Raw genomic sequence first — 24,976 nt, forward strand, 5'->3', positions numbered from 1 at the left:
AGCTAGGGACTTAGGTGTTCAGACTCCCTTTCTCGCTGTCACCTCTCCTTGTGTGTTGGCATGCTCTTTCTAGGGCAATGCTTTCTCCACTTTCGTGCAATGGAACATGATTGACGTTACAGCTCCTACAACTCCAACTTTCTTTCTAGTAATTGTGGGCTAATTGATTTGGACCAAACTCCTTGAAGAAAAATGATAAAAATGTTGGATAAGATCCTACCAAATCTCCTTAAAAGCATCAAAGTACTACAATGGCAGTAAGCCACTACTAGGCCAGAATCCAAGCAAAAGATGGAATCTGATAGAATCTGGTAAGGGAAGCACTGACCTTTGTAGCTCTGAAGACACTTGCTAATTACTTCAAAATTGGGCTATAGTTTTGGCAGCCTTTTCTGATGGGCGACATAAGAGAAAGATGTCAAGACCCAGCACCTACCCAAAATGTTAAATCTAGTAGGACAGTCTCCCAAAATATTAAGTCTAATATTAATTTGGTATTAATATTAAAGAGCCATTCCCATAGATAAAGATGATGAGGAAATAAATCTACCTCTATCCTCCCACTTCCAATAGTTGTTCTGGAGCTCAGCAGAAATCAGCTGAGCTTAGCAAGGAAAACTAGAAAGAATGAGCTTTCAACTTTTCCTGAGAGGCTGTAACCACAAGTTTCCATTCTCCCTGATTTGTAGCTTGGGTTTAACATCATCTTGAAGGCTCAGGAAATGTCTGGCCATTAAGTTTGTTAAGGATCCTTTTGGGTTGATAGTGCTCCAGATGCCTGAGAGAAACTAAAGCTATATATATATATATATATATATTTTTTTTTTAGGAAGTCACCTTCATCTTGGCCTCAAAAATTCACTGCATATAATTTTGCCAGGATATTGAGCAGTGCACATTCAAAGACGATCAATCACACAAGGAAACAAAGTGACATGAGTAAGAAGAATCAGCTAGAAGAGTAGACAGAATAATTTTGGGATTATCAGTTATACCTATTCAAATGAATATAATTACTGTATTTAAAGATATGGAAGACAAGCTGGTAAACATCTGCAAGGAATAGGAAATTCAAAAATTTGACTTAACTCTTAGTATTATAAACTAGTACAGCCACTATAGCACACAGAGTGGAGGATCCTCAAAAAGTTAAAAAAACAGAACTACCATATGATCCAGCAATTCCACTTCTGGGAATATATCAAAGGAAACAAAAACACTAACTTAAAAAGATACCTACACCCACATATCCATGGCCTCATTATTTACAATAGCCAAGATATGAAAACAACCTAAGTGTCCACTCATGAGTGGATCCAGAAGTTGTGGTGTGTGTGTGTGTGTGTGTATGTAACAGAATATTATTTAGCCACAAAAATAAGGAAATCTTGCCATGTGGGACAACATGGATGGAACCTGAGGGCATTATGCTACGTGAAACAAGTCAGACAGAGAAGGACAAACAGTGTATGATCTCACTTATATGTGGAATCTAAAAACCAAAACCAAAAAGAAAAAAACGCCCAAATCATAGAAAAACAGATCAGATTTGCAGGTACCAGAGGCAGGGGTTGGGGAAAGGTACAAACTACTAATTACAAGATAAATAAGAACTTAAGAACATGTCATGGACAGCATGATGATGACGGTTAACACTGCTGTATAATATACATGAAAATTGTTCGAAGGCTAAATCCTAAGAGTTCTCATCACAAGGAAAAATGTTTTTCTTTTTTTCCTTTCTCTTTTTATTACATGTGACAGTGGATGCTTTAGTTAGCTATGACAGTGGTCATTTCACAATACACGGAAGTCAAACCATTATGCTATAGACCTTAAACTTATATAGTGATGTATGTCAGTTATATCTCAATAAAACTGAAAAAATGTTGGCTTCATGTTTTTGAAAAAGAATCAGATAGAACTTCTGGAACTGAAAATTACAGTTTACTCAAAATTACATTGACTCTGGGTGGATTTAACAGCTGATTAAACAGCGGTGGAGAGCACTAGTGGATTAAGAATATGTTATTCAGAACGCAGCATGGAGAGACAAAAAGAAAATATGGAAGGGAAGGTAAAATAAATGAAGGACAAGGTGTGAAAGTTTAACTCCAGTTTCATAAATGGAGAAAGAAAAACAGAGCAAAACAACATACGAAAAGCTGACCGGGAATTTTCCGGACCTGAAGAAAGATAACAATCTACAGACAAGAAATCCCATATCTTGCCATTGGAAAAACATGGGATTTCTACATGTATCCTTGACTCCTGTTTTGTACAGCTAAATTGAAATCTTCCCTGGATGAATCTGATTGCCGGAACCTAGGTCACATGTCCGCTGCCAGCTGCCAGCTGCGAAGCAAATTTTCTGGGACAGACTTACTTGTTATATGTGAAATTGCCAAATGTAAGGATAAAAAAAAAAAAAAAAAACCCAAACAAACCCTGGACATCCACTCTATAGGACCAATGCCTCCATCAGAGCTATTCAGCGCATGTTCAGGCCTCAGTTTCCCTCTTGTATTCCTTTATGAGCCTGTAACTCTTGGAGGCTCTAACTCAACGGATAATTCATGTAATTTGATCTAAGCGTGACCTACCAAGGTACAGACTTCCAGACCACGACCGTTCTGCTACTGAACAATTCTCACAAACAGCCCCAAGCTCACTTCAAATCCAGCCTGCCTGGATCCTTGCACTCCACCCGCTGCTCTTTCCAGGTACCCACCCCTCCCTCCGCCTGCTTTTTCCCCTGCAGGTCCCATCTTGCTTTTTCCAGGTATAATGTTTGAGAGTCTTCGCTGACTCTTTATCCCTCTCACTTACTCTTTATTCATATCTAGCTTCAGCATAATCTGCCTTCCCTCTGTGTCCCCTCTTCCCCCTTCCCTCCCCCTTCCTCCCTCTCTTCCCCTCCCTCCCCCCCCTCCCCCCCTTGCCCCTCCCTCCTCCCTCCCCCGCTGCCCCTCCCCCTCTCTCCTTCCCCCTTCCTCCCTTCCCTTCCTCCCTCCTTCTCCTCCCCCTTCCCTCCCCCTCCCTCCCCTCCTCCCTCTCTTCCCTTCCCCCTTCCTCCCTCCTTCCCTCCCTCCCCCCTCCTTTTCCCATTCCCCCCTCCCCGTCCCCATTCCCCCTCCCTCCCCCTCCTCCCTTTGTCCCCCTTCCCTCTTCCTCCCTCCTTCCTCCCCCTCCTCCCCCTCCTTTCTCATCCCCTTCCCTCCCCCTCTCTCCCCCTCCCTCCCCCTCCTTTTCTCATCCTTCCTCCCCTCCCTCCCCCTCCTCCCTCTTTCCCCCCCTCCCTCCCTCTTCCCTTCCTTCTCCCTTCCCTCCGTCCTCCTCCCCTCCGTCCCCCTCCCTTCCCTCCCCCTCCCTCCTCCTCCCCTTCCTCTCCTCCCTCTCTCCCCCCTTTCCCATCCCCTCCCCCCTCCCCATCCCTCCTTCTCCCCCCTCCCTCCCAGTTCCATAACTGCCACCTCCCGCAGTCCTGTGTCCCAGCGTGGGCGCCGCGGCCGGTCCCCGGTGCTCCTTCCGCTCCCCTTTCACTTCCCTTCAAGCCCCTCGGCGCATCCACGCCTGCTGAGTTTCCATTCTCAGTTTTCCGGAGGCTGTAACTTGGGCCCAGAAATCTCAGTGTCCTGCTGCCCTGACGTTTTACCTCCCCTTGGTTCCAGGAGGGCGGACATCTGGCCCAGCTGCGGTTTCCTTAAATGCCTCAGTTTCCCTTCCGGACTTGGCTCGGACATTTGCCCCCCCCCCCCCCCCCCCGCCCTCGAGGTCACTAAGCTCCCAGGCCCGGGTGTTAGAGTCCCCCCAGCGGCAGGACCGCTACCTGCAGGACCGCCTGTGCCCCGCCCGCTCCCGGTGAGGCTCGGCGCCTCCACCCTCACGCCGGCGCAGCTCAATCCCACTGTTGTGTTTCCTAAGGACCGACGTTCTTGCGCCGAGCTCCCATAGGGCCCCCGGGTTAAAGACGCCATCTGAGGCCTCGCTCTTGGTGCTCCGTGCCCGCTGCCTCCCGCACACCTGGGCGGAGCCGACCTGACCCGGGCTCGCTGGGCAGAGGCTCGAGAGGCCCCGAGCGGCTCCCGCAGGTCGGCGGCTGCGCGGCGTGGGGAGCCCGCGGGAGCCCCCGTGTCAGCTGGGCGCCCTGCGGGGCCGCGTCCTCAGCGCCAGGGTCCCCTGCGGCCCGGGCAGGCGGGGGCGCCGACCCCCTCCCCCCCCCCCCGGCCCCGTCCCGCAGGCGCTGCCTGTCCGGGCGGCCCTCCACCCTCGGCTCGGCTCTCGCCCTCCCCGACCCCAGGCGCCCCGCCGAGGCCCACCTCCCCGACTTGCCTTTTCTGAGAAAGAAGCGGCACCAGCGCCCGCGAGGCCCTATAGCTCAGGGGTTAGAGCACTGGTCTTGTAAACCAGGGGTCGCGAGTTCAAATCTCGCTGGGGCCTTCCCCGGGTTTCTTATTGTTTTGGCTCCCTCCTGGGCCCCCTCCCTCCAGCAGCTGGAGCGCCCCCGGAACGTGGGGGCAAACGTGCCCCGCGCGCCGCCCCGCAGCCCGGAGGCGGCTCGCCCGGCGGCTCCGCTTCCCCCGGCGCGGCTCTGCGCAGGCGCGGCTCTGCGCCCCGGGGCGGCGGGCGGCCTTCCCGCTGCGGGCCCCGGACCGGCGGTGCAGACCCCACGCCAGGGCCCTAAGTGAGCGCGGTGGGGGTGCCCCCGGAGCCCGCACAGGCGCCCCTCCCGGCGGGTAGGGGGGCCCGCGGGGCAGGGAGGGCGGGGGAGAGGGGGGGCGGCGCCCTCTCCATCCCCGCGGGAGACGGAGCCGGGACCGCGGTCGCTACGCTGGTTACGGACTCGGAGGAGCTGTGGCTTCGGCTCTGAAAGCGCTTTGTCCGGAAGCGCCAGGGCTCCCCTGCACCCTACTCCGCATCCTCCGCCCCGGGGCTGCGGCCGCGTGAACGCGCGTCGGGAGGCGCTCGCCGCTGCAGACGCGCCCGAGGCGGAGGCAGCCCGGGACCCGCCGCTCCGCACCCCCGGACGGCCCCGAGCTGCACGCGGCCTGGGGGCCCGACGGCGGCCCCTCCGCGAAGACGGCTGTCCGGGAGCTGCGGGGCTGCGCGCCCAGGGAGGCCGCCCGGGCGGGGGCGTTTCTCGGGCACCCCGCGCGCGCCCTGCATCCCCGCGCCCCCTCGGCAGCTCAGCCGGGAGAGCGGGGCACCGTGGTGCGGTCGGCTACGAACCGCGGGCCGCCGGTTCGACCCCGGGGGGCACCCTCGTGCCGCCGGTTCGACTCCCGCTGGAAGGAGGAGCCGCGGCCTTGGGCTCTGCACGCCCGTTGCCTCCGCTCTGTGCCCGGAGTCCATTTCCCCAGACCTCACTCCCGCTGCAGAAAGTCTGAGCCTCCCGAAGCCGCACGCAAACCGCGGGCCGGGCGGACGCGGAGGTGCCCCGCAGCTGGTCCTTTCGGCCTCCAGCTGATCCGCGGACGCGCGAGCGGCCGAAGTCCGCGGGGCGGGGCGGGGCGGAGCGGGGCGGGGCCGCTGGCCCCCAAGGAGCAGCACGTGTCCACGCGGTGCCCCGTCTGCGCCCTGCGGCCCCAACGAACCCCGTCCCCAGCGCCCGCCGCCACCCTCTGCCGCGCGTCCAGGTCGCGGAGGCCCCGACACGGCAGCTTTACTTTATTGGTCTTTTCATGCATTTCTGTAGTTCCACAAAAAGGATTTTGAGCCACAGCAGGAAAGAGAAACAGGAGTTGACGTGAGTTGGGCTGAGACTGGGAGAGAGAGAGAATTCCAGACCCAGGACGCACGTGGGGACAGGGACACGCGAGTCCCCGCCAGGGCCTGGGCGGTCCGACCGCGCGTGGGCTGGTGCAGCTCCCACGGACCCCGCTCGCGGGATCGGACGCCCAACCCCTCCCAGCCCCCAGGATGTTCCCCTAGGACGTGGGCTCGCGCGACCTCACCTGACACGCTGCCCACGAGTCCTGCGTGGGGCTCGGGACTCGCCAGCCTCACGGGCCAGCTCAGCTCCGGTCCTGGAACTCCAGCCCCCCCCCCCCCCCCCCCCCCGGCGCGGGCCCCCAGCCCCCGGCCAGGCCCCGCCCCCGGCCAGGCCCCGCCCCCGCCGGGCCCCCAGCCCCCGGCCAGGTTCCCCCCACTAGGCCCCGCCCCCTCCGGGCCCCCCGCGGCCCCCGCGCCCCCGCCGGTCTCGAGCGGGCGCCTGCAGCGGCCGGGGCTCCGCGGCTCACCCTCGCGGCCTGCAGTCGGGAAAGCTGCCCCTGCGCGCCCCGCGCGGCCTCGGGAGGGGTGCGGGCCTCGGGCCGAGCCGGGCTTCGGGAGAGCGGGCCGTCCGGGAGATGCGCGCGGGGCGCGGCGGGTCCACTGCACGGCGGGCCGGGCGGCGGGCGGCCGAGGGCGCGCGAGCGCTGTTCAGAGGAAACGCGGGCAGCCTGCCTGTCCCGGCTCGTTGGTCTAGGGGTATGATTCTCGCTTTGGGTGCGAGAGGTCCCGGGTTCAAATCCCGGACGAGCCCCAGGTTTTGCTTTTTCATCCTCCCTCAGAAACAACGCACAAGTGCGGTTCGCGGCAAACTTTCTCGCTCCCGAGTGTCCTGCCGCCCGCTCCCGGGCCCCGCGCTCCCAGGCCGTGCCCCTCGGCCTCGTCCCCCCGGCCGCCCCGCCTGCCCCTCGGTCTGCCGCCCGCCCCGCCCGGCCCGCGGCGCCCACCCCGGAGGCAGGTCCGGGCGGGAGGGCTCCCGGGGAGGAACAGGGCGCCGCCCTCCACGCCCCGCCGCACCCCGGCCCTTCGTGTACACGCACGCCCGCGACGCCACCCAGCGCCCAAAGCAAGATTTCAGGGGAAGTCTTTGCGTCTCTGGCAGCTCCTAGCATCACGCGAGGGGGATACGCCGCTGGGGAAAAGTTTCCCCCGTCCTGCGCGTCTCTGCAGCCTTGCGCCCCGGGCCCAGGTGGGTCTACATGCTGCTCTCCCCCTCCTCCTTTCCCTCTCCTCCCCTCCCCCTTCTCCCCTCTCCTCCCCCTCTTCTCCCCCTCCTCCTCCTCTCCCCCTTCTCTCCCCCTTCTTCCCCTCTTCTCCTCTCTCCCTCCCCTTCCTCTCCCCCTCCTCCCCTTCACCCTTCTCCCCATCGTCCCCCTCCCCCTCCTCTCTCCTCCCCCTCCTCCCTCCCTCCTCCTCGTCAGTGGTTCTACCCCCAGCGTTTAGGCCCAGTTTAGGCCGAGGAGCCTCTTAGCAGAAGCGATGTGGAGCCCCTCGGGCAGGCGTCTTCGGAACAGGGTTGGAGCCCAGAGGAACGGGAACGCAGGTAAAGGCCTCGCTCTCCTTTGAGTTGCGGAGGCTGCACCCCCGCCCTGACACCTCCTTCCCTGGCCAAGGCCACGGAGGCCATGGAAGGCCTGGATTCTTCACTTGGTGCCCAGGATGATCGCCAGATTCACGAGCAGGCCTTGTACGGCCTTTGCCAGCATAACTGACATTTGGGGCTTGCATTTTTGTTTTCTGGTTCCTCACTTCTCTCCCCTCACCCTTAGCCCCCCCCCCTCAGCCTGTGTCCGGAAATTCTGGGAGACATGCAAAGCCTCTTAAGTTTTCTTGGGAGAATATTGGGATCCTTGGCCTTCTTGCACTGAGACCGCACGTCCTATGGTGACACCTGGTAGCACTAAGGCAAAACAGAGCATCTTTATTTAGGAAGGGCCCTACAGACAGTTTCAGCATCATCCTGGAGACCAGGGAAATCTCAAATGGGGCAAGACCCTCCCTCTGTGTCATTAAGAACCCTATGAGCAAGTCATAAATGAAATCACTAGAAGCCCAAGTGACACAATGATCTGAACAGCACTGGCCAACTTCCCAGAAGCAATCTCAGAGGTTCAAAGGACTAGGTAACTACACGTGAACTAACCAGTTGCTGCAGACGGAGAGGTTTCTTACATACCTTTTATTTTAAGCAACTCTTTTTACAGATAAGGGGAGAGTAAAATATTTGTTGAATTCATGGAAATACTCGATAGGTTTCCCTTAAATAGCAACTTCAGTGGCACCTGTTAAATGATCTTTCATTTTCTAGAAATTGCTAGCGTGGATTATGAAAGCTGTGTGGTACATTGGGAAGCTTCTAGTCCCTGGAACACCAGATGTTCCCTGGGCAGTGCATGTTTTCTTTCTCTGTTCCTCAGTTTCCTCATCTGTAAAATGGGGGCTTGATAGATAGTCCTTCAGGTCTCCCTTTTTCCTTTTTTAAGGTTTTATTTATTTATTCATGAGAGAGGCAGAGACATAGGCAGAGGGAGAAGCAGGCTCCCTGCAGGGAGCCCCAGGTAGGACTCGATCCCAGGACCCTGGGGTCATGCCCTGGGCCAAAGGCAGACAGCTCAATCACTGAGCCCCCTGGGTGCCCCTCCCTGTTTCTTATTCTATGACTTCAGGGGGGTGGTAGGGTGTTAGTAAGATGGCACTTATATAAAAGAAGGTGCTCTAGTAACGTGGACAAGAGCTATAGTTTGGGAGAAAGGATGGGAAAAACCATTCTAGGAAGAGAAGAGTGGCTCTGGCTCTTGTTGAAAGAGCCGATGTCAGGTTATAAGTAGGCAAAGGTAAGAGATTTGTCAAGTTATGTTTGGAAGCATTTGCTCGTGTGATTCAGAAATTAAAGTAGATGGCTAAGAAAATGGGCCAAAGCAGGCCAGTGAAACCCCTCATTAGGAGTTTTCATTTAATCCATATTTGAGCAAAGAGTGATCTGTGTTAACAGTTATTCTCAGAAGAATACCTTGTGATATCTGGGAAGGAGAATGGGCACAAGGCCCAGAGTTTGTCGAAAAGTAAATGTGTCAGTTTTGTCTTTGTTTGAAGGTACACAGGCATGTCAACAAGACTTTGGCCCCGAAACCCTCAGTCATAGCTTCCTCCATTCCTGGAGACGAGAGCCTTCTTTTCTTTGGAACTTCACCCTTTTTTAACCATTGTTTCTGTTAGTAAATAAGCTTCTTGCTTATAAACCTAAAAGAATGTTGGAGTTAGACCAAATTTAGAGATTAGTCACTTATCTCAATCACCTAATTTTATAATTAGTCTTAAGAACAGATTTAAAAAAAAAAAACAGAATTAAACGTATATACTCTGTATAAAGGGTATAGGACACCAGCACCTGGGTCCTTAGAAGGAGAACCCTGGCCTTCCTGTGTCTATGTGCAAGGAAACTACTAGTGTGAAGAAGAAACACAGGACAAATTTCAGGGAAAGGAGAATTACTTTCAAGTTCAAGGTGTCAGAACATTTAAAAAAAAATTATGATTGGGGGACGCCTGGGTGGCTCAGCAGTTGAGCATCTGCCTTCAGCCCAGGGCGTGATCCTGGGGTCCCGGGATCGAGTCCTGGGTTGGGCTCCCTGCAGGGCGCCTGCTTCTCCCTCTGCCTGTGTCTCTGCCTCTCTCTCTGGGTCCCCCATGAATAAATAAATAAAATCTTAAAAATAAAAAAAGTTAAAAATTTTATGATTGGGTTTTTTCTTTTAAGACTTTATTTATTTATTCATTCATGAGAGACAGAGAGACACACGCAGAAGGAGAAACAGGCTCCACTACAGGGAGCCCGATGCAGGACTCGATCCCAGGTCTCCAGGATCACACCCTGGGCCGAAGGTGGCCCTAAACCTCTGAGCCACCCGGGCTGCCCCCCACACCCCCCATTAATTTTCAGTAGGTACCACTCAAGTGGTTTGCCCACCAAGGGCAGGTCAGCTGCGGTGCTCTGTTGGGGGGTGGAGGCCCCTCAGGGAGCCCTGCCTCGTTGGTTCTTTCTGTGCCTGAAGGACTTTAAACTTTGTTCTTTGATAGAACGTTGTGTGGGCAGACCACCTCTGCCTTCCCTTCCAGAGGCTTCAGTGACCCCGAGCAGCGGGCACCGAGGGGGAGGCAGACTGTGGCCACGTGCTGGGGCCAGACTCAGAGCCTGGGTGGGGATGCGGGACGCGGGCGGGAGGTCGGGGAAGCGAAGCCCAGGCAGGACCGTGGCTGCCGCAGCTGAAAGGCGGTGCTTGGTGCGCCCAGGCCCGCTCGTCTCGGCCTCCAACCCTCACTGTCCCAGGTACCGAAACTGTTCTTCAGGCAGGCTCTAAAGCACGGGCGTGAGCGGCTGGGAGCCACCGAGGGCTTAACCCCCCGAGGGGTTTTTGCACTGGGAGGGGGACCAATACCTAAGAAATCGAGGTCAGGATTTAGCAGTAAGGCCGGAAGCAGAGCTCTCCCCAGCCCTGGAAGCCTTCCCGCCCCGCCCGGGAATCAGGCTTCGCCTTGTTTGATAACTGCTGCCCAACCCAGTTGGGTCTCTACGTCTTGAGAGAAGGCAGGAGAGTCTGTGTGGCTGGGATTGCCACCGTGAGATCAGTTGGTACATTTCTAGAAGCCCCGAGGGATCCCAAGGCCTTGGGGCCCAGGAGCCACTCGCTCTCCTAGACACTAAGAATGCGAAGATGACTTGCACAATTATTCTTCTAAGGGTTCCACCTAATGGAGAGACAAGAAGGTGAATTAGTCGTCGGAGCGCGCCGACCCATGGCTTGTGTGCCCACCTACAGTAGGCCAGCTCCACGCGCGCCTTGTAGGAACTCCAGGGCAGCGCACAGTCTGCTCCGAGCTTTCCCCAAGTTCCCGGGGGGGGGGGGGGGGTGTACACGTGTCTGCAGGCTGGCCCCTTTAACCCAGACGATGGGGCTGCCTTTGACTTCTGTCTTGCTCCACCTCCTGGGTGAGGTCCATCCCGGCCCTACAGGGTGGCCCATGCTGCTGGAAATGTCTAAAGATGCCAACACACTGGGCGCCTGGGTGGCTCTGTCATTGTCTGCCTTCGGCTCAGGTCATGATCTCAGGGTCCTGGGATGGGGCCTCCGCATCCATCGGGCTCCCTGCTAAGCGGGGAGCCTGCTTCTCCCTCTAGCCAACTCCCTACTCCCCTCCGTCCATGCTCTATCCCAAATAAATAAATAAATAAAATCTTAAAAAAGAAAAAAAATGCCAACATGCAGCATCCGCTTCCTTTTCGATAGAACAAATGGTCTGACCTGTTGCTCTAGCTCCTCTCCAGACTTGCCTCAAATCTGTCCCAACAGGATCCCCTCAGTGGGGAAGGGACTTTCCGTCCTGCCCCACCCCATACTACCTCCAGTCAACCATGGCATGCATTTCTTTACACTGACTGGCTGTGTGGTTTCTGAATCTTAGAGAAATTTAATGAAACAACCTTGATTTTTATGAAAGTTTTTATTGTCTTCGCTTTAGGCCCCAGGAGGCCAGGCGCTTGCCAACCCTGCTGTCATCCTTGCCCAACATGGCCCTAGCATCTTCCTCCCTCCTCTCATCATGTCCTTCTGTTAGGTGAACCCTTTCCCAGGGCATCCCAGACTCTTACACAAACAGGCTTCACTCTGGCTGACTCCCCAGCTTTATACACACACTGCGACACAGCCAAAGTCTAGAGCCCGTGCAGCTGCTCCATGCTTGCTTCAGCACGGTGTGCGCCACGTACAGAGAATTCCCAAAGGAAGCACTTCTCCTGGGATGCGGTGGGATCGAGGAGGGCCTGTCAGGACTCAGAGGAGGTGTTGGTCATGCCGAGCCTGGAAGGATGAGCAGGTCCTCTCCCTGAGGATGAGGGGTTTGCAGTCTGACTGCCCCATTCCTCTGCTGTTTGATCTGGGAGTTTCTTTCATAAGAAAACCTGACTCACATAACATCTACCTCACATAGTCCTGGTGACTGAAATATAATCATGTATGTGAGAGAGTCATAAAACGAAAGGCAAAAACAACAACAAAAACGAAAGGCAAAGACTAATTATTATGATCATAATTACGGTGATGATTTCAAGGACAGTTATTTTACTGGCAGGAAGCCTATCTTTATTGACACCTTCTCAAAGATAGGCAGACTGAAAACTGTAGATGGATGACAACAGCAGGTTGAGGATTTTTTAAAAACAGCACTGTTGGAGATTCAGCACCAGCTAAGGTGGTTGCTGGGGGTCTGTGACACAGTTGGCATCCTGCTGCTGCCTGATACTTGAAACTACAGAATCTTTAGAAAGTGATCTCAGTAACCTTTGACCCCATTGGCTTCTTTCTACTCAAGTGACAAACCAACATTGTGAGTAGAGGCAATATGGCTGTTGCACTGATGGTGGAGATGGTCAGTTTTACAAGGGACAGAAGGTTGAGTGCTGGGGTTAATCTCTTGTGAACAGGTAAGGATGAAAGGAGAAGCCCCGGAAATAGGGAAAGGAAACTTCTGAGGGTTGGTGGCTGGAAGGTTGAGGTTGAGGGTAGGGTACTAACAGCTCTCCCATAACCTTCTCTAGGAATGCTGTCCTCTTTCTGTGAAATCTTTGAAAGAGCCTACTTAGCATCTTTTCATGACACCAAATATGTGGGTAGAACAAAAGGCCATGGGGCAGCGTCCCACTGAGACGCCGTGTCTTACTCCGCAGGCTTCCTCCGAGATGGCTTTTGGAGATGGCCCATACGATCAGAAACACCCTATGGATCCAGACCACAGCATGTCGTGTCACGGGCAAGAGTGAGAAACACAGACATCAGAAAAAGGCAAATGAGGGACAAAAGGCCATGTTTATCGAACTTAAGCCTCACAGAACAAATCTCTGATTCATGTGGGTTAATGTTCGACTCAGTCATGCCCAGGGAAGAGGTGAATGACTCTCCTCCCTTGTCCAAGAGCAGTGCCCTTGGTTTTAATGTCTCTGCCAGCATGAGGGATCTTTAGATCTAGTCTTCCCTCCCCGTTCATGCGATCACTATATAATCAGAACCGAGAGGTACCTCCAGCTTCACACAGCTGGAACCCATCGCCAAGGAACAAACAGCTGGAACCCATCTTCAGTTGGAGGGAAACTTCCAGACTTTTTGTAAGACTCTTCCTCCCGGGTAATCCATTTTTCTATTTGTTTATATGTATACTATTTCTAGACATCCATCCATTTTAATGAAACCATTTTTTCCCTTTTAAAAACTCTTGGCCCAAGTTCATGAATGAAGAAGGAAATGAATTAGACTCTAAAGTTTAAAATGCAAACATATCTTCTGGGACGGCCTAAATGTGGATAAAGGGAAATTAGTAAGACTGGGAGCTAGTGGTGTGATTGGGGTGGGGTGTCCCTAAATTGTGATAAAGTGCCCAAAGATCTAGGAAAAGCATCTGCTGAAGGGCATCTGGAACCCCACCCCCACCCCCAACATTATTTAAGGCTTACAAGACCCAGAGAGTGTACTTTAGCTCTGTTTTCTTGTAAACTTTCCTGCAAATTTCTTGCCTAAGAAAGTTTCGGATGCTCTTTGAAAGCACAATGAAACAACATATGCCAAGATTAAAAAAAAAAAAAAAAAGGTATACTGGCAGGTTGAAGAGAAGGAAAAAGGGAAGGAGATAGAGGTATACGCTTTGGGAGTTTCGCTTCCACCTTGGAGAACTCGCCCTAGGACACACAGAAGTGTGAGGCTGTATTTATGGAAGCCGGAGCCATAGTTATAATTGTAAACTGTCACGTTAACTCTCTGGTGCATAAAGTTCGATGGATCCCTTGAATACAAAACATTGCCTGTGGGGAGAGAAAGAGTATATTAATTTTTGTGAAGACCAAGAGATTGGTTTGAGACAGAAGGTGAAGTTAGTCTAAAAAACAAATTATGGGACAAATTCCACTGACAAAAATCTGACAGTTACAGGCTCAGGGGTCGAAGGGTACACGTGAATGAGTTTGACCAGCATCTGGGAGGCTCTACACACTTGGCCTAGGCAGGTTCACTTCTGCGCCCCATATAATCTCTTACTTGTCTTCTCCCGATTCCATTTTACCTCTCTTTTTGGGAAATTTAGTATGGAATTTATAAGTGAAGAAGTTATGAGTGGGAGAACAGCTGTTGATACTGGTGGCCCTAGTGTATACTTGCTGGAATTTGGTTTCTAGATGCCTTAGGGTTTAAGATTCCAAGCAGCCTGGGCAAACCTTGGCTGAGTTGTTGCAGAATGAATGTGCAAGTCCTGTAAACAAAGCTATTCCTTAACCTCTAAGACTGAGCCAGGAGGGCCTTCAAATCCCCACAAGCACATGCTTTCTTAGGACGTGAAGTGCCTATGTTGTGTCAGTCCAGTGCCTTAACTAGAGATGGCCTGTGGGCTTGGCTTACCTGCTGAGCCTTAAGGAGATGATGCATCTCAGTCGATCTATTGGGTATTTCTTCTGGCTGGTGCCTCTGTCAGCAACTAAATTTATGCACAAACCTGTCTCTGCAATTCCATTCTTTTTTTTTTTTCTTTAAGATCTTATTTATTTATTCATGAGAGACCTAGAGAGAGAGGCAGAGACACAGGCAGAGGGAGAAGCAGGCTCCATGCAGGGAGCCCGATGTGGGACTCAATCCCAGGACTCCAGGATCATGCCCTGGGCCAAAGGCGGACACTCAACCGCTGAGCCACCCAGGCGTCCCTCTGCAATTCCATTCTTGGGGAAGAAAAGGAGAGGAAAAGAAAAGGCTCTTTTATGCTTTAATGCGAACTGTGGTCAGGCCTTTACAGTTAGCGACTCTCTCTTTTTATAGATGGACAACTTTAGGCCTGGAGAGGAAAATGAAGTCAATCATTAAAAACATAACTATTGAGGTCTACCATGAGGCAGGCACTGTGACTCCGGGTGATCAATACAGGTTCTGCCCTCCTACAGATCACACACGGTTAGGGAACACCGACAAGTAAACAGGTCCTTGTTTGCCCGAGATCACACAGATAATGGCTTGGAAATGGCACCCATGAAACCTGACAACAGGTAAATCTTTATTTGACGAGATCCTTGTGGACAGATCAGCTTTGTGACTTTTGCTCTGCCGCTTAGATCTAGTAAAGTGTCCTTGAACTTAATATCTAAAGCACAGGGTGTTTGGACAGAGACCCTAAGCAGGCCTCTGAACAGCAGTATCCCCACCGCCTGTGTACACCTGTGCTCCCAGGAAGACCCCCTCTCTTCCACGGGGCCAATGTTGGGAACATTCCTATCCACCACTGCCACCTGATGACTCTTTTGGGTACTATCAGCCCTGGTTCTACTCGCTGATTTTTTTTTTTTTTTTGACTTTGGCATTCTGACCTCTGGCAGAGGTGTTGACCGTGCCACATGTGAGGCCCCTTCTCACTTGAGATCCTGTGATCCTACAATTATCTTTGACACTAGAAGGCAATATTTGTCCATTGTTGCGCGAGAAACTTAGTTGATTACAATGAAACGTTGATGAGGTCTTCCGGAAAAACTACAAGGAGTAAACACACCCAGGAGGCCGAAAAGCACAATATAGACCTGAAGAGCTTGGCAGCCACGAAGGAATACTCGTCATTCCTTTAGAGGTGGCTCTCCCCTCTGCAGTTATGTGACACTTTTTTTTTGCTAAACTCCCAAGAAAGCAATTTCACTGATTTTATTACAAATGATACTATAAGTGCTTAATGGAAACCTTTCCAGCTGCTATTTGTACCAGTATCGTGGAGGGTCAAAAGGTGTCTTAGTGTCTGTCTGGCCTTCTTCTGCACCGTACCAAATTTGTTTGTAGTTATTATGAAACACAGGCAAGGTGGATCAATGCCAAATGTTGATGAGAAAGAGAGCTCACTTTGCTTACTCGGTCACATGTAACCGGCAAAACCACAGATTTCCTTGTTTTTCTAGATTCAGGGTCATACTCCCGGGCTGTTTGGCAACACTACAGGCTTAGTGCTAGGGCCTATGGCCTCTGTGAGGGCTACGAAAATTTTTGATAGGAAAATAATATGCATGACTTATACAGAAGAGAGCATAAAATAAAAATTAATCCTCTCGTGTCTATGAAAATATCATTTATTTTTGAATGTAGCATCCATAGGAATTATATTACACTTAAGAATCGTTTGAAGGTCAGATTTTTCTCCCCTTGCAAGAATTTCTCAGTATGTGTGATGCCAAAGGAACCCTAGCCAGTCATAAATTAAATGAATTACCCTCAAACAACTTGCAAAGCAAAACTATAAAAAAAAAAAAAATCAGTTCTTTTCTGAGAGGGAGTGATGGGCAGGGCCAGAGGGAGAGGAAGAGAGAGAATCTTAAGCAGACATGGAGCCGAGGAGACATGGGGGCTCAATCATGACCTAAGCCAAAATCAAGAGTCCCACGCTTAATTGACTGAGCCACCCACGTGCCCCATAAAATCAGTTTCGGATTTACAGTGAAATCCATTGTCTTTGTTGGATGTGGGTGTAGTCACATGTATTTGATATAATGTGTAGGATTATGGTGATTTTTTAAATCATTTCCAGTTTTAGCATACATGCTGCCAAAGTGAGCGTGGACTATGGTGGTTTTTAAAGGCCCTGGATAGTCTTTAAATTTTTGTCCAAAGAACTAAAAGGTCTAATCAGAAACTACCTGCTGCAAACGCCAAACTTTCAAGTCTCAAATCTTCAAATTTCATAAGAGATGAAATCTTAAAAGCTCATCAAAAAATCTGTTCTCGGTTTTGTTATGATCGATACTTATTTAATTCTGTTTTCAAATTATCTATCACTGAGTTAAAGTCATGCTCCAGGAAGAAGTACCGTGTTTCCTCTGTGGGCGTGTCTGTGTATGTGACACACCACCCCCAGGTTGTGTGGGATCTAGAGTTTGAGATCACAGCTCTGAGCGATAATAGTGGCATTCCTCTTTCTTTTTTTTTTATTTTTTATTTATGACAGTCACAGAGAGAGAGAGAGAGAGAGAGAGAGAGAGAGAGGCAGAGACACAGGCAGAGGGAGAAGCAGGCTCCATGCACCGGGAGCCCGACGTGGGATTCGATCCCGGGTCTCCAGGATCGCGCCCTGGGCCAAAGGCAGGCGCCAAACCGCTGCGCCACCCAGGGATCCCTCCTCTTTCTTCTTCTTTGGAGAAAGAGTTGAGAAAGCATCGCAGCAACTTGTAAAGCCTTTGACGTGATGAAAAGGCCTAAGGAGGGGAGCCAGGAGGGCTCAGAGAGTAGAGCAGGTGGTTCTTGATCTCAGGGTTGTGGGTTAGAGTCCCATGTGCGGCATACAGCTGACTTAAAAAAAAAAAAAAATCAAAGGTGTTGTTTTGGGGTTTGTTTTTGGTTTTACTCCATGGTAACATCACTTGCCTGTGGTGTAAAGTCTATGTCCACACACGGGGGAAAATTAGGAAATATTCTTTGAGAATAATCCAAAGAGTTCCCAATGAAGCAGCGCCTAGAATAAGCTTTTCTTCGTCTTCCAGTCCTCCAAGGGAGTTGACACAGACCCACCTCCAAGCATTACATGGGTTCCTCCGTGTTCCTCCCTGTTCTTTCTAAATAGTTCCTCATAATTCCACCCTTGGCTATAAAACAACCTGCTTCTTGGGGGAATGAGGTGTGCCTCCGTTCACCTGAGGATAAAACTGCTCTCAACTGCTCTCCTCATAGCCAGCAGGGGTCCTCTGATTGGTCCTTCCCTGGGCCCAGGGTTCCCTAAAAGTCCCCTCATCCTTTTAAGGAAGATTTTATTCATTTAGTCAAGAGAGAACAAAGCAGGGGAGTGAGGCGGAGGGAGAAGCAGACTCTGGGCTGAGTGGGGAGCCCGATGTGGGGCTCCATCCCGGGACCCTGAGACCAAGACCTGAACTGAAGGCAGACACACTTAACCGAAATAATAAAAAAAAAAAATACGGAGCAATCCTAAAGGATAGGAAAGAATGATTGGGGCAGGAGGTTTTGTTCAGGAAACTTTAATTTTTATTTCTTCTTTAAAGATTTTATATGTTTATTCATGAGAGACCCAGAGAGAGAGGCAGAGACCCAGGCAGAGGGAGATGCAGGCTCCCCGTGGGGAGCCCAGTGCGGTACTCGATCCCGGGACCCCGGGGTCACGCCCTGGGCCTCCCAGGACCCCAGGATCACAGCCTGAGCCAGAGGCAGATGCTCATCCACTGAGCCGCCCAGGTGCCCCCATTCAGGAAACTGTTAAATAGACCTTCCAAAGGAATGGATTGACAAAAAGTTTGAGATTAATGAGGAAGGTATAAGAAAAGATGTGACTAGGGACCGAAGATACCTGATTGTCATGGAGAGGAAAGTCCACGGCCTCTTAGCCTGACTCGCCGGGTGTTCTGGGCCCCACGGCGCCACCTTTGCCCTTGGCAGGAGCCTGTGTCGGTAGGTGGTGATGGGCCTGGGCCCCTGCTGGTCTTCTTGCTGCTGGGGCGGCTGTGACCCCGGGGAGCCGGGCCCAGGAGGACTCCAGGTACTGACACGTCCTGCCCGGGCACCATGGTGCCAAGCCGCGGGCCGGGATGACAGGTAGCGTGAGAGCAGCGGGCGAGTTGAGGCCGGCCGCACCTGCCGGGACACCCCGCAAGGACACCAACACCTTTATTCACGGCAACAGGGCCGGCGTCAGGCCGCGTGCGGAAATAAGAATGGGACCCTTAGGGACAAGCTTTAAGACTGAGCAAGTCTCCCTTCCAGGTCACCACTTGCAGGCACGTAGGCGGGTCCCCCGGCCCCCGGCGGGCACAGAGCGACCCGGACTCCGGCACGTCGTCGTCCGAGTCCCTTCTGCAGCGCAGCCAGAGGCCCCAGCGGCTCTGTTCTCCTCCCCCGGCTCCCTCCAGGCCCCGGCGTGGGGCCGCAACATGCAGGGCCGGGCCCAGAGCATGAGCAACCTGCTTCGCCCGTTTTCCATCTTACAAGATGTTTAAGAAACAAAAATGTCTCTGAAATCGGTAAGAACCAAAGTCTTCTCGCTGATTATTGGCCCATTGTTACCCAGTTTCCTTTACTCAGCAACTCCTTGCGAGGACCTGGGAGGGTGGAAGTGCCCTGTCCCTTATCAGTCGGCAGGGAGGGGAAGTTAGCTTCCCGTAAAGGTAAGGCGGTGAAGTGCACCTTACAGAGAGGACTGGGAAAATCAAGGGCTTCTGGCAACTAGGAATTTTCAGAAGGGGCAAATAATAAGCCAGTGTTACGTTTACAAGTGTCAGACCTTGAGGAGAACAGTCCAGGACTACACACCAACACGTGCACCCCACTTTCTCCTTTCACACAAGTGCACACGTGCCCCTGCAAGGATACCAAAGCGTAGCTCCCCCTCGCCTTAAGGAGGAGGCACTTTCCGCATGTTGCTTTGAAGGGAACATTCCTAGATATCCTCATGGCTATTTTATTATGTATTTATTTATTCATTATTACATTACTTTTCTCCTTAACCTCTTCCATTATCGACTATCTGGCAACTATGAGGCCTAGGGAAGCCATAGAAGATTATCCCTTCTTCTTTATCTAGCTTTGGTCTTCAAGTAAACATACACTTAGGTTAATGATACTCTGTAAAATATACTAATCGATCCACAGGTTAAATGATTAACTTCCTGCTAACCTAATTTCTATCAACTGGTGCCTCAGTATTTTATTTGGAAAGCAGTTAATGAATTACAGTCAAAAGTTACAGTTTCGCTATCTTGTGAATATATAACTCTTGTTGTCACAGTATTGCCAACAGTGGCCTCCCCTACTGCCCTGAAATGGGCCCCAAACCTAGTTGCTCGATACTCGGGTTATAGATCAATGTCTCGGTGCCACCTGGGGGAGCCCAGCCTCACTGAAAAGATTCAGATTTTGGGAACAAGTGATGGAGAAGTAGGTTACCGGTGTACACTCATCCCATGAATCTGTCTACTTTATCTATTTCAAAACTGAAGACACTGTAGTTAGGGAGAAGTTTTCCAAACCAAAAATTTGCCTTATTTTAAAAATTTATTTAAAAATTTGCCTTATTATAAAATAAAAATAAATAAAATAAAATAAAAAATATAAAATATCAAAAAACTCTTTCAGGAGTAAGAAAATTCCAGGTTTTGGTAGAATATTTTGGACCCTTTCTCAGGTTCTCCAACCAGTACTGTCTCCCTGATATGGGGCAAAGTGACTTCCATACAGATCAGTGCCCCCCTCAAGCTCTTGATAGAGAAGGTCAAAGGCATGGGCCAGTCACACCATATTTGTGAAAACTGGTGTCTTCTCCAAAAATCTGCTTAGAGCGTTACCATGGCACACTCTGCTCTATGTTGGGGCAAATGACTGTTTCCTGGGAGACGGCAAAGCAGGGGGAAGCGGTGCTTCCCGTCCTGCTAGCAGCTGTGGAGCCAGTCCTAGGACTCTTTGCTCGGGTTTCTAGTTCTCTCACGGTCAAAAGCTGTTTAGTATGAAATACCGAGTCACAAGCAGGTCATTTTCCCTCGCGTGAATCACTTGAGGAATTAAAATGCTGGCCGGCTGTACTTTATGGACTTTGCAAGGAAAAGTGAAGAAAAGCCTCAAAAGTGTCAAGTCCTTCGAGGCATGGTGGCATTTCAAGGAAGAAAATTCCATGCAATGTGGAGAGGACACATTTCTCTTAGAGACACAGCAGAAAATTCTAGTAGGTGAGATATTTCAGCTTAAGAAGAGCCTTGTAGTTCCTTGGGAATAGAAATACTCTAAAAAATAAAAGGGAGAGGATCCAAAATATATACAATTTGCTGTAGTCATTCATTATTTTTTATCAGATTGAAGGAAGCAGAGGAAACCAAGAAGAATGGAAATTGTGAAAAGATCACTGCCAACATTTACTAAACACTTATCATGGGCTAGGCATTGTGATAAGCACTTTACATGGATTTCATCACTTATTCTTTTTTTTTTCATCACTTATTCTTTATAACATCTGTAAGAGGCAGGGATTATGATGATGCTTGTTTTATTTTTGAGAAAATATTCTGGGAGGTTAAGTAATATCCCCAAGGTCATACAGTTAATGTGGCAAAGCTAGGTGTTTGGGGTCACAGTATCAGAATTAGTTCTTGGGATGCCCAGGTGGCTCAGTGGTTTAGCGTCTGCCTTCAGCTCAGGGCATGACCCTGGGGTCCCAGGATCAAGTCCCACGTCGGGCTCCCTGCATGGAGCCTGCTTCTCCCTCTGCCTGTGTCTCTGCCTCTCTCTCTCTCTCTCTCTCTCTGTGTGTGTGTGTGTGTGTATGCGTCTCATGAATAAATAAATAGAATCTTTAAAAAAACCTAGTTCTTATTGAGAGTCAACCTGGTGCAGCAGCAAATCCTTTGGGGCAAGCTCTGACCACAAAGAATGTGTTGCAATGATTTGGGGTCATTCGGTTTTCTGCTATGCCTGGCTGTACCCATTAATGTTTGCACTGGACTTCTGCTTGCAAATATTTTGCTGTGTCTTGTTAAATTTGGTTGGTGTGGCCGACGCCGTGGGTTTGCTCTTGCGTGAGTGAAGTCTTCTCTGTAGCCAGTTATCTTGCTGAACTCCAAGCTCGGTCATAAAGGAGCAGGAGGGGGGAAAGTCGACTGCTCTGTGCAAGAGGAGAGGCCAGGCTTGGACCTGGGGAAGACGACCCAAAGCACAGCGCTGCAGTGAAGCCATTACCAGGGTGCCAGCTGTGCCCTCGAGTGCTGGCTGAGGAGCAGAGCGCCTTGGCTCGCTGCCCCTTGGCTTCCCCTTTTCCTGGCGCCATTGCACCCATCAGTGACGCCCCACAAGGGGCCTAGAGCTTCCAGCTTTCTGTGGAAAGCTGGAGGGCGGCTGTGGACACAGGAGGGGGCATGGAGCAGGGTCCATGGGCAAGCAGACGGTTCTGCCTCATCCTGGCCGTGGCCCTCACCAAAGTGCGGGTGCAGGCGGTGCCTCAGTCGGGCTCCAGGAGGCGGCACCCCAGAGGGACGGTGGCACGGCCGCAGCTGTCCGGGGAGCTCGGTGGAGGCTCAGCGGCGCGGCAGGCCTGGGCCTGCCTGCCTCCGGGAGCTGCCCCGGCCACTCTGGGTTGCTCTCTCCCTGTTGGATGGGCGACGATTTCTCCCGCCCTGTGACAGGCCTGGTCCCAGCCAGGGCCCTGTGGGTCAAGGTCACACTTCCTGCCAGTCCCAGTCCGACAGCCCGAGGCAGCACCAGCCCTGATCCAGTCCCGCTGCTAGGGGCCGCCTGGGGGGCTCCGTGGTTGAGGGTCTGCCTTTGGTTCTGGGAAGGATCCTGGGATCGAGTCCCACATTGGGCTCCTTGCAGGGAGCCTGCATCTCCCTCCGCCTCTCTCTGTGTCTGTCACGAATGTAAAATCTTTAAATAAAAGAATTCTGTTGCTAGAGAGAAGCAACTCTGAGCATAGACGTGGTTCATATCTTGAATATTTAGGAAGCGGGATGGGCGAGTCAGGATGGTGGTGAGAGTACAGATTTTAGAGCCGGGGGCCTGGGGTCCTTTCTTCAGTTAGTCAGAGCTCTGAAGTCTCTAGTGTGGTGCTTTCGTTGCTGCTGCTCCGGAGGCTTCTGTTTGTTTGCGTGCTTGACTCTGTAAAACAAATGTTTGTTCCCACCATCAAGAGGGGTCAACACAAAGTCCTGTAAGCAGAGAGGGGACCGAGTCGGGGCGAGGCCAGTCGGCCGCTCTCAGCACCCCTCCCCTGTTCCCGGGTTTCACCTTGCTTTCTCCCGCCTCTTGGGTGTCCGTGTAGGCATCTCCGAGCTAGTGATGGCCCCGCCGAGGACCCGCGCTCTGCTCTTGCTCTTGCTGCTGACCCTGCTGGGGCTGGGGCTGGTGCAGCCCGCCGACGGCCAGGACCGCATGTATCAGCGATTCCTGCGGCAGCACGTGGACCCTGAGGGGAAGGGTGGCAACGACACCTACTGCAACGTCATGATGCAAAGGCGGAAGATGACCACGCGCCAGTGCAAGCGCTTCAACACCTTCGTCCATGAAGACATCTGGAACATTCGTAGTATCTGTAGCACCACCAACATCCAGTGTAAGAATGGCAAGATGAACTGCCATGAGGGCGTAGTGAAGGTCACGGACTGCAGGGAGACGGGCAGCTCCCGGGCCCCCAACTGCAGGTATCGGGCGTCGGCGAGCACTCGGCACGTGGTCATTGCCTGCGAGGGGGACCCGGAGCTCCCTGTGCACTTTGACAGATAGACACCTTGGCCTTTAGCCTACGTCTTGAATAGCAGCGAGGAGTGCACGGGAGCTGCCCCAAGCTCTGTCTCCTCTGCTTTTTACTTTTTTCTCTTTATAATCCATTCAGTTAAGTACAATTGTATCAAAGAGAAATGCAGACGTAAACTTGTAATGACTCTGGGCTTTTCTGTACTCAACTTTTTTGATTTCTTTTATAATACTAATCAGTCTAGCTCTCAGAGCCTGTCCTCTGGAATTCAGTCATTATATGGATTTAAACAGCATTTCAAAGTGCTTTCATCTAAATCATCTCCTTTTAATGGCCCCGCACTTGGGGGATGCTGTTGATGCTGTTGTATGTAGGAGCCCAAAGTTCAGGGATTTGCGGAAGACCGTGAAATCCGCGGAAAAGCTGAGACAGAAATCCAGTTGAACTGGCTACTAATCCAGGGCTTTTTCCACTTCACCACAGGGAGCATTTTGAAAGCAATTGCTTTTTGTTATTCCCAAAAGTCAGCTGTTGGGAGAAGCATTAGAAATTTGGAAATGCAGGCTGGCAAAATGAGAGCTCTATCTGCATAATCGGGCTCCTTGTTGTGCTGGGGTCTGACAAGACCGAGAAATGATACAAGAGTTTTCCTTTCTTTCTTTCCCATCTTTTAAATCACTCTTGCAAGTCAGAATATTAAGAATGTGCTAGATCATTTAAGACTCACTCATTCCTCCTGATTGAAACATCTTTCATGTTTTCCTTGTAATAAAGGACTTAGAGTACGTTATCTGAGAAGCCTGTGCTGTGGTTCTTGTGGGGGCGATAATTTTTCCCCTACCCTCTTTTAATTCTTACGTTCATAAGCATGCACACACCTTAGTATCCTCATATACTCTGGTCAAAAACTAATGCCCACCAGATCCATGACCATGACACAGAAACCACTGTGTCTGTGTGTGGAGGGGGAACGATCCCTCCCAATTCTCACACCCTTTCCTTCTCCCTTTGACTATTTTAAACAAATTGGGGAATGGAGATGTGGGAAGATGCTAGGAAAGTAAGTGTGTGTGTGTGTGTGTGTGTGTGTAAGCACTAAACTGGAATCATTTGAGTTATAGCAGATACAGAAAGAAATCTTTTTAAAATAGTGATTTGGTGTACATATACTTCCTGAAATAAACCCTACAATCGGGCTGATTAACAAATCTATCACCGTACATAGGCAGCATTTTCTGTGTGTGCTAAGAAACAGGACTTATCCTGTCGGTAAATTTCGAGCTTATAGTACTGTATTGCCACCTGTTTAAAAAAAAATGAAACTGAGTACATTTTTTCAAATGACTTTCGTTTTTTATTTATTTATTTTAAAGTTTTTAAAAATTTATTTATGCATAGAGACACAGAGAGAGAGAGAGAAAGGCAGAGACCCAGGCAGAGGGAGAAGCAGGCTCCATGCAGGGAGCCCGACGTGGGACTCCAGGATCCCGGGTCTCCAGGATCACACTCTGGGCTGCAGGCGGCGCTAAACCGCTGTGCCACCAGGGCTGCCCTGACTTTCTTTTTTTTAAGTTTATTTATTCATTTTTAGTAATCTCTACACCCAACGTGGGGCTCGAACCTACAAACCAGAGATCAAGAGGACCTGAACTAGCCAGGGACCCCTTAAGCCCAGTAAATTTTTAAGGTCTTATTGGCTTTATTCAGTGATCCATGGATCAAGCGGCATCCAATCTAGCAGAGAGAAAGGACCTGCAGGGCGCTGTACAAAATGAAAGATGTTTATAGGCAGGAGGAAGCAGGAACAAGGATGTTATACTTGGCAAAAAAGCAGATCAGTTGTTGCAAGATCACTTTCCTTCAGGGGATGGCAGGGATCTATCGGCAGATGATCTAACTAGTGCTGAACGAGCCAAAACTGTCGTGAAGTCTCAATTTGGTGATGTGGGGCTTAGCATAGCAACTCTATTTTGAGTTTC

At 51.2% G+C, this 24,976-nt stretch overlaps 1 protein-coding gene and 2 non-coding genes across 3 annotated transcripts; all 3 read left to right on the forward strand.

Annotated features, from left to right (window-relative positions):
- Positions 1-4,367: 4,367 nt before the first annotated feature.
- On the forward strand, positions 4,368-4,440 carry TRNAT-UGU. Its single transcript has one exon. It is a non-coding gene; the product is annotated as a tRNA-Thr (tRNA).
- Positions 4,441-6,451: 2,011 nt separating this feature from the next.
- Positions 6,452-6,523, forward strand: TRNAP-UGG. Its single transcript has one exon. It is a non-coding gene; the product is annotated as a tRNA-Pro (tRNA).
- A 288-nt stretch (positions 6,524-6,811) lies between these two features.
- RNASE4 (ribonuclease, RNase A family, 4) lies at positions 6,812-23,792 on the forward strand. The gene is given in 2 exon segments (NM_001313871.1): positions 6,812-6,958; positions 22,566-23,792. A coding segment is annotated over 1 exon segment (444 nt). The 5' UTR covers positions 6,812-6,958; positions 22,566-22,582; the 3' UTR covers positions 23,027-23,792.
- The last annotated feature ends 1,184 nt before the right edge of the window (positions 23,793-24,976 follow it).

The sequence above is a fragment of the Canis lupus genome, chromosome 15 (genome assembly GCF_011100685.1).
Source record: "Canis lupus familiaris isolate Mischka breed German Shepherd chromosome 15, alternate assembly UU_Cfam_GSD_1.0, whole genome shotgun sequence".
Taxonomy (NCBI): Eukaryota; Metazoa; Chordata; class Mammalia; order Carnivora; family Canidae; genus Canis; species Canis lupus.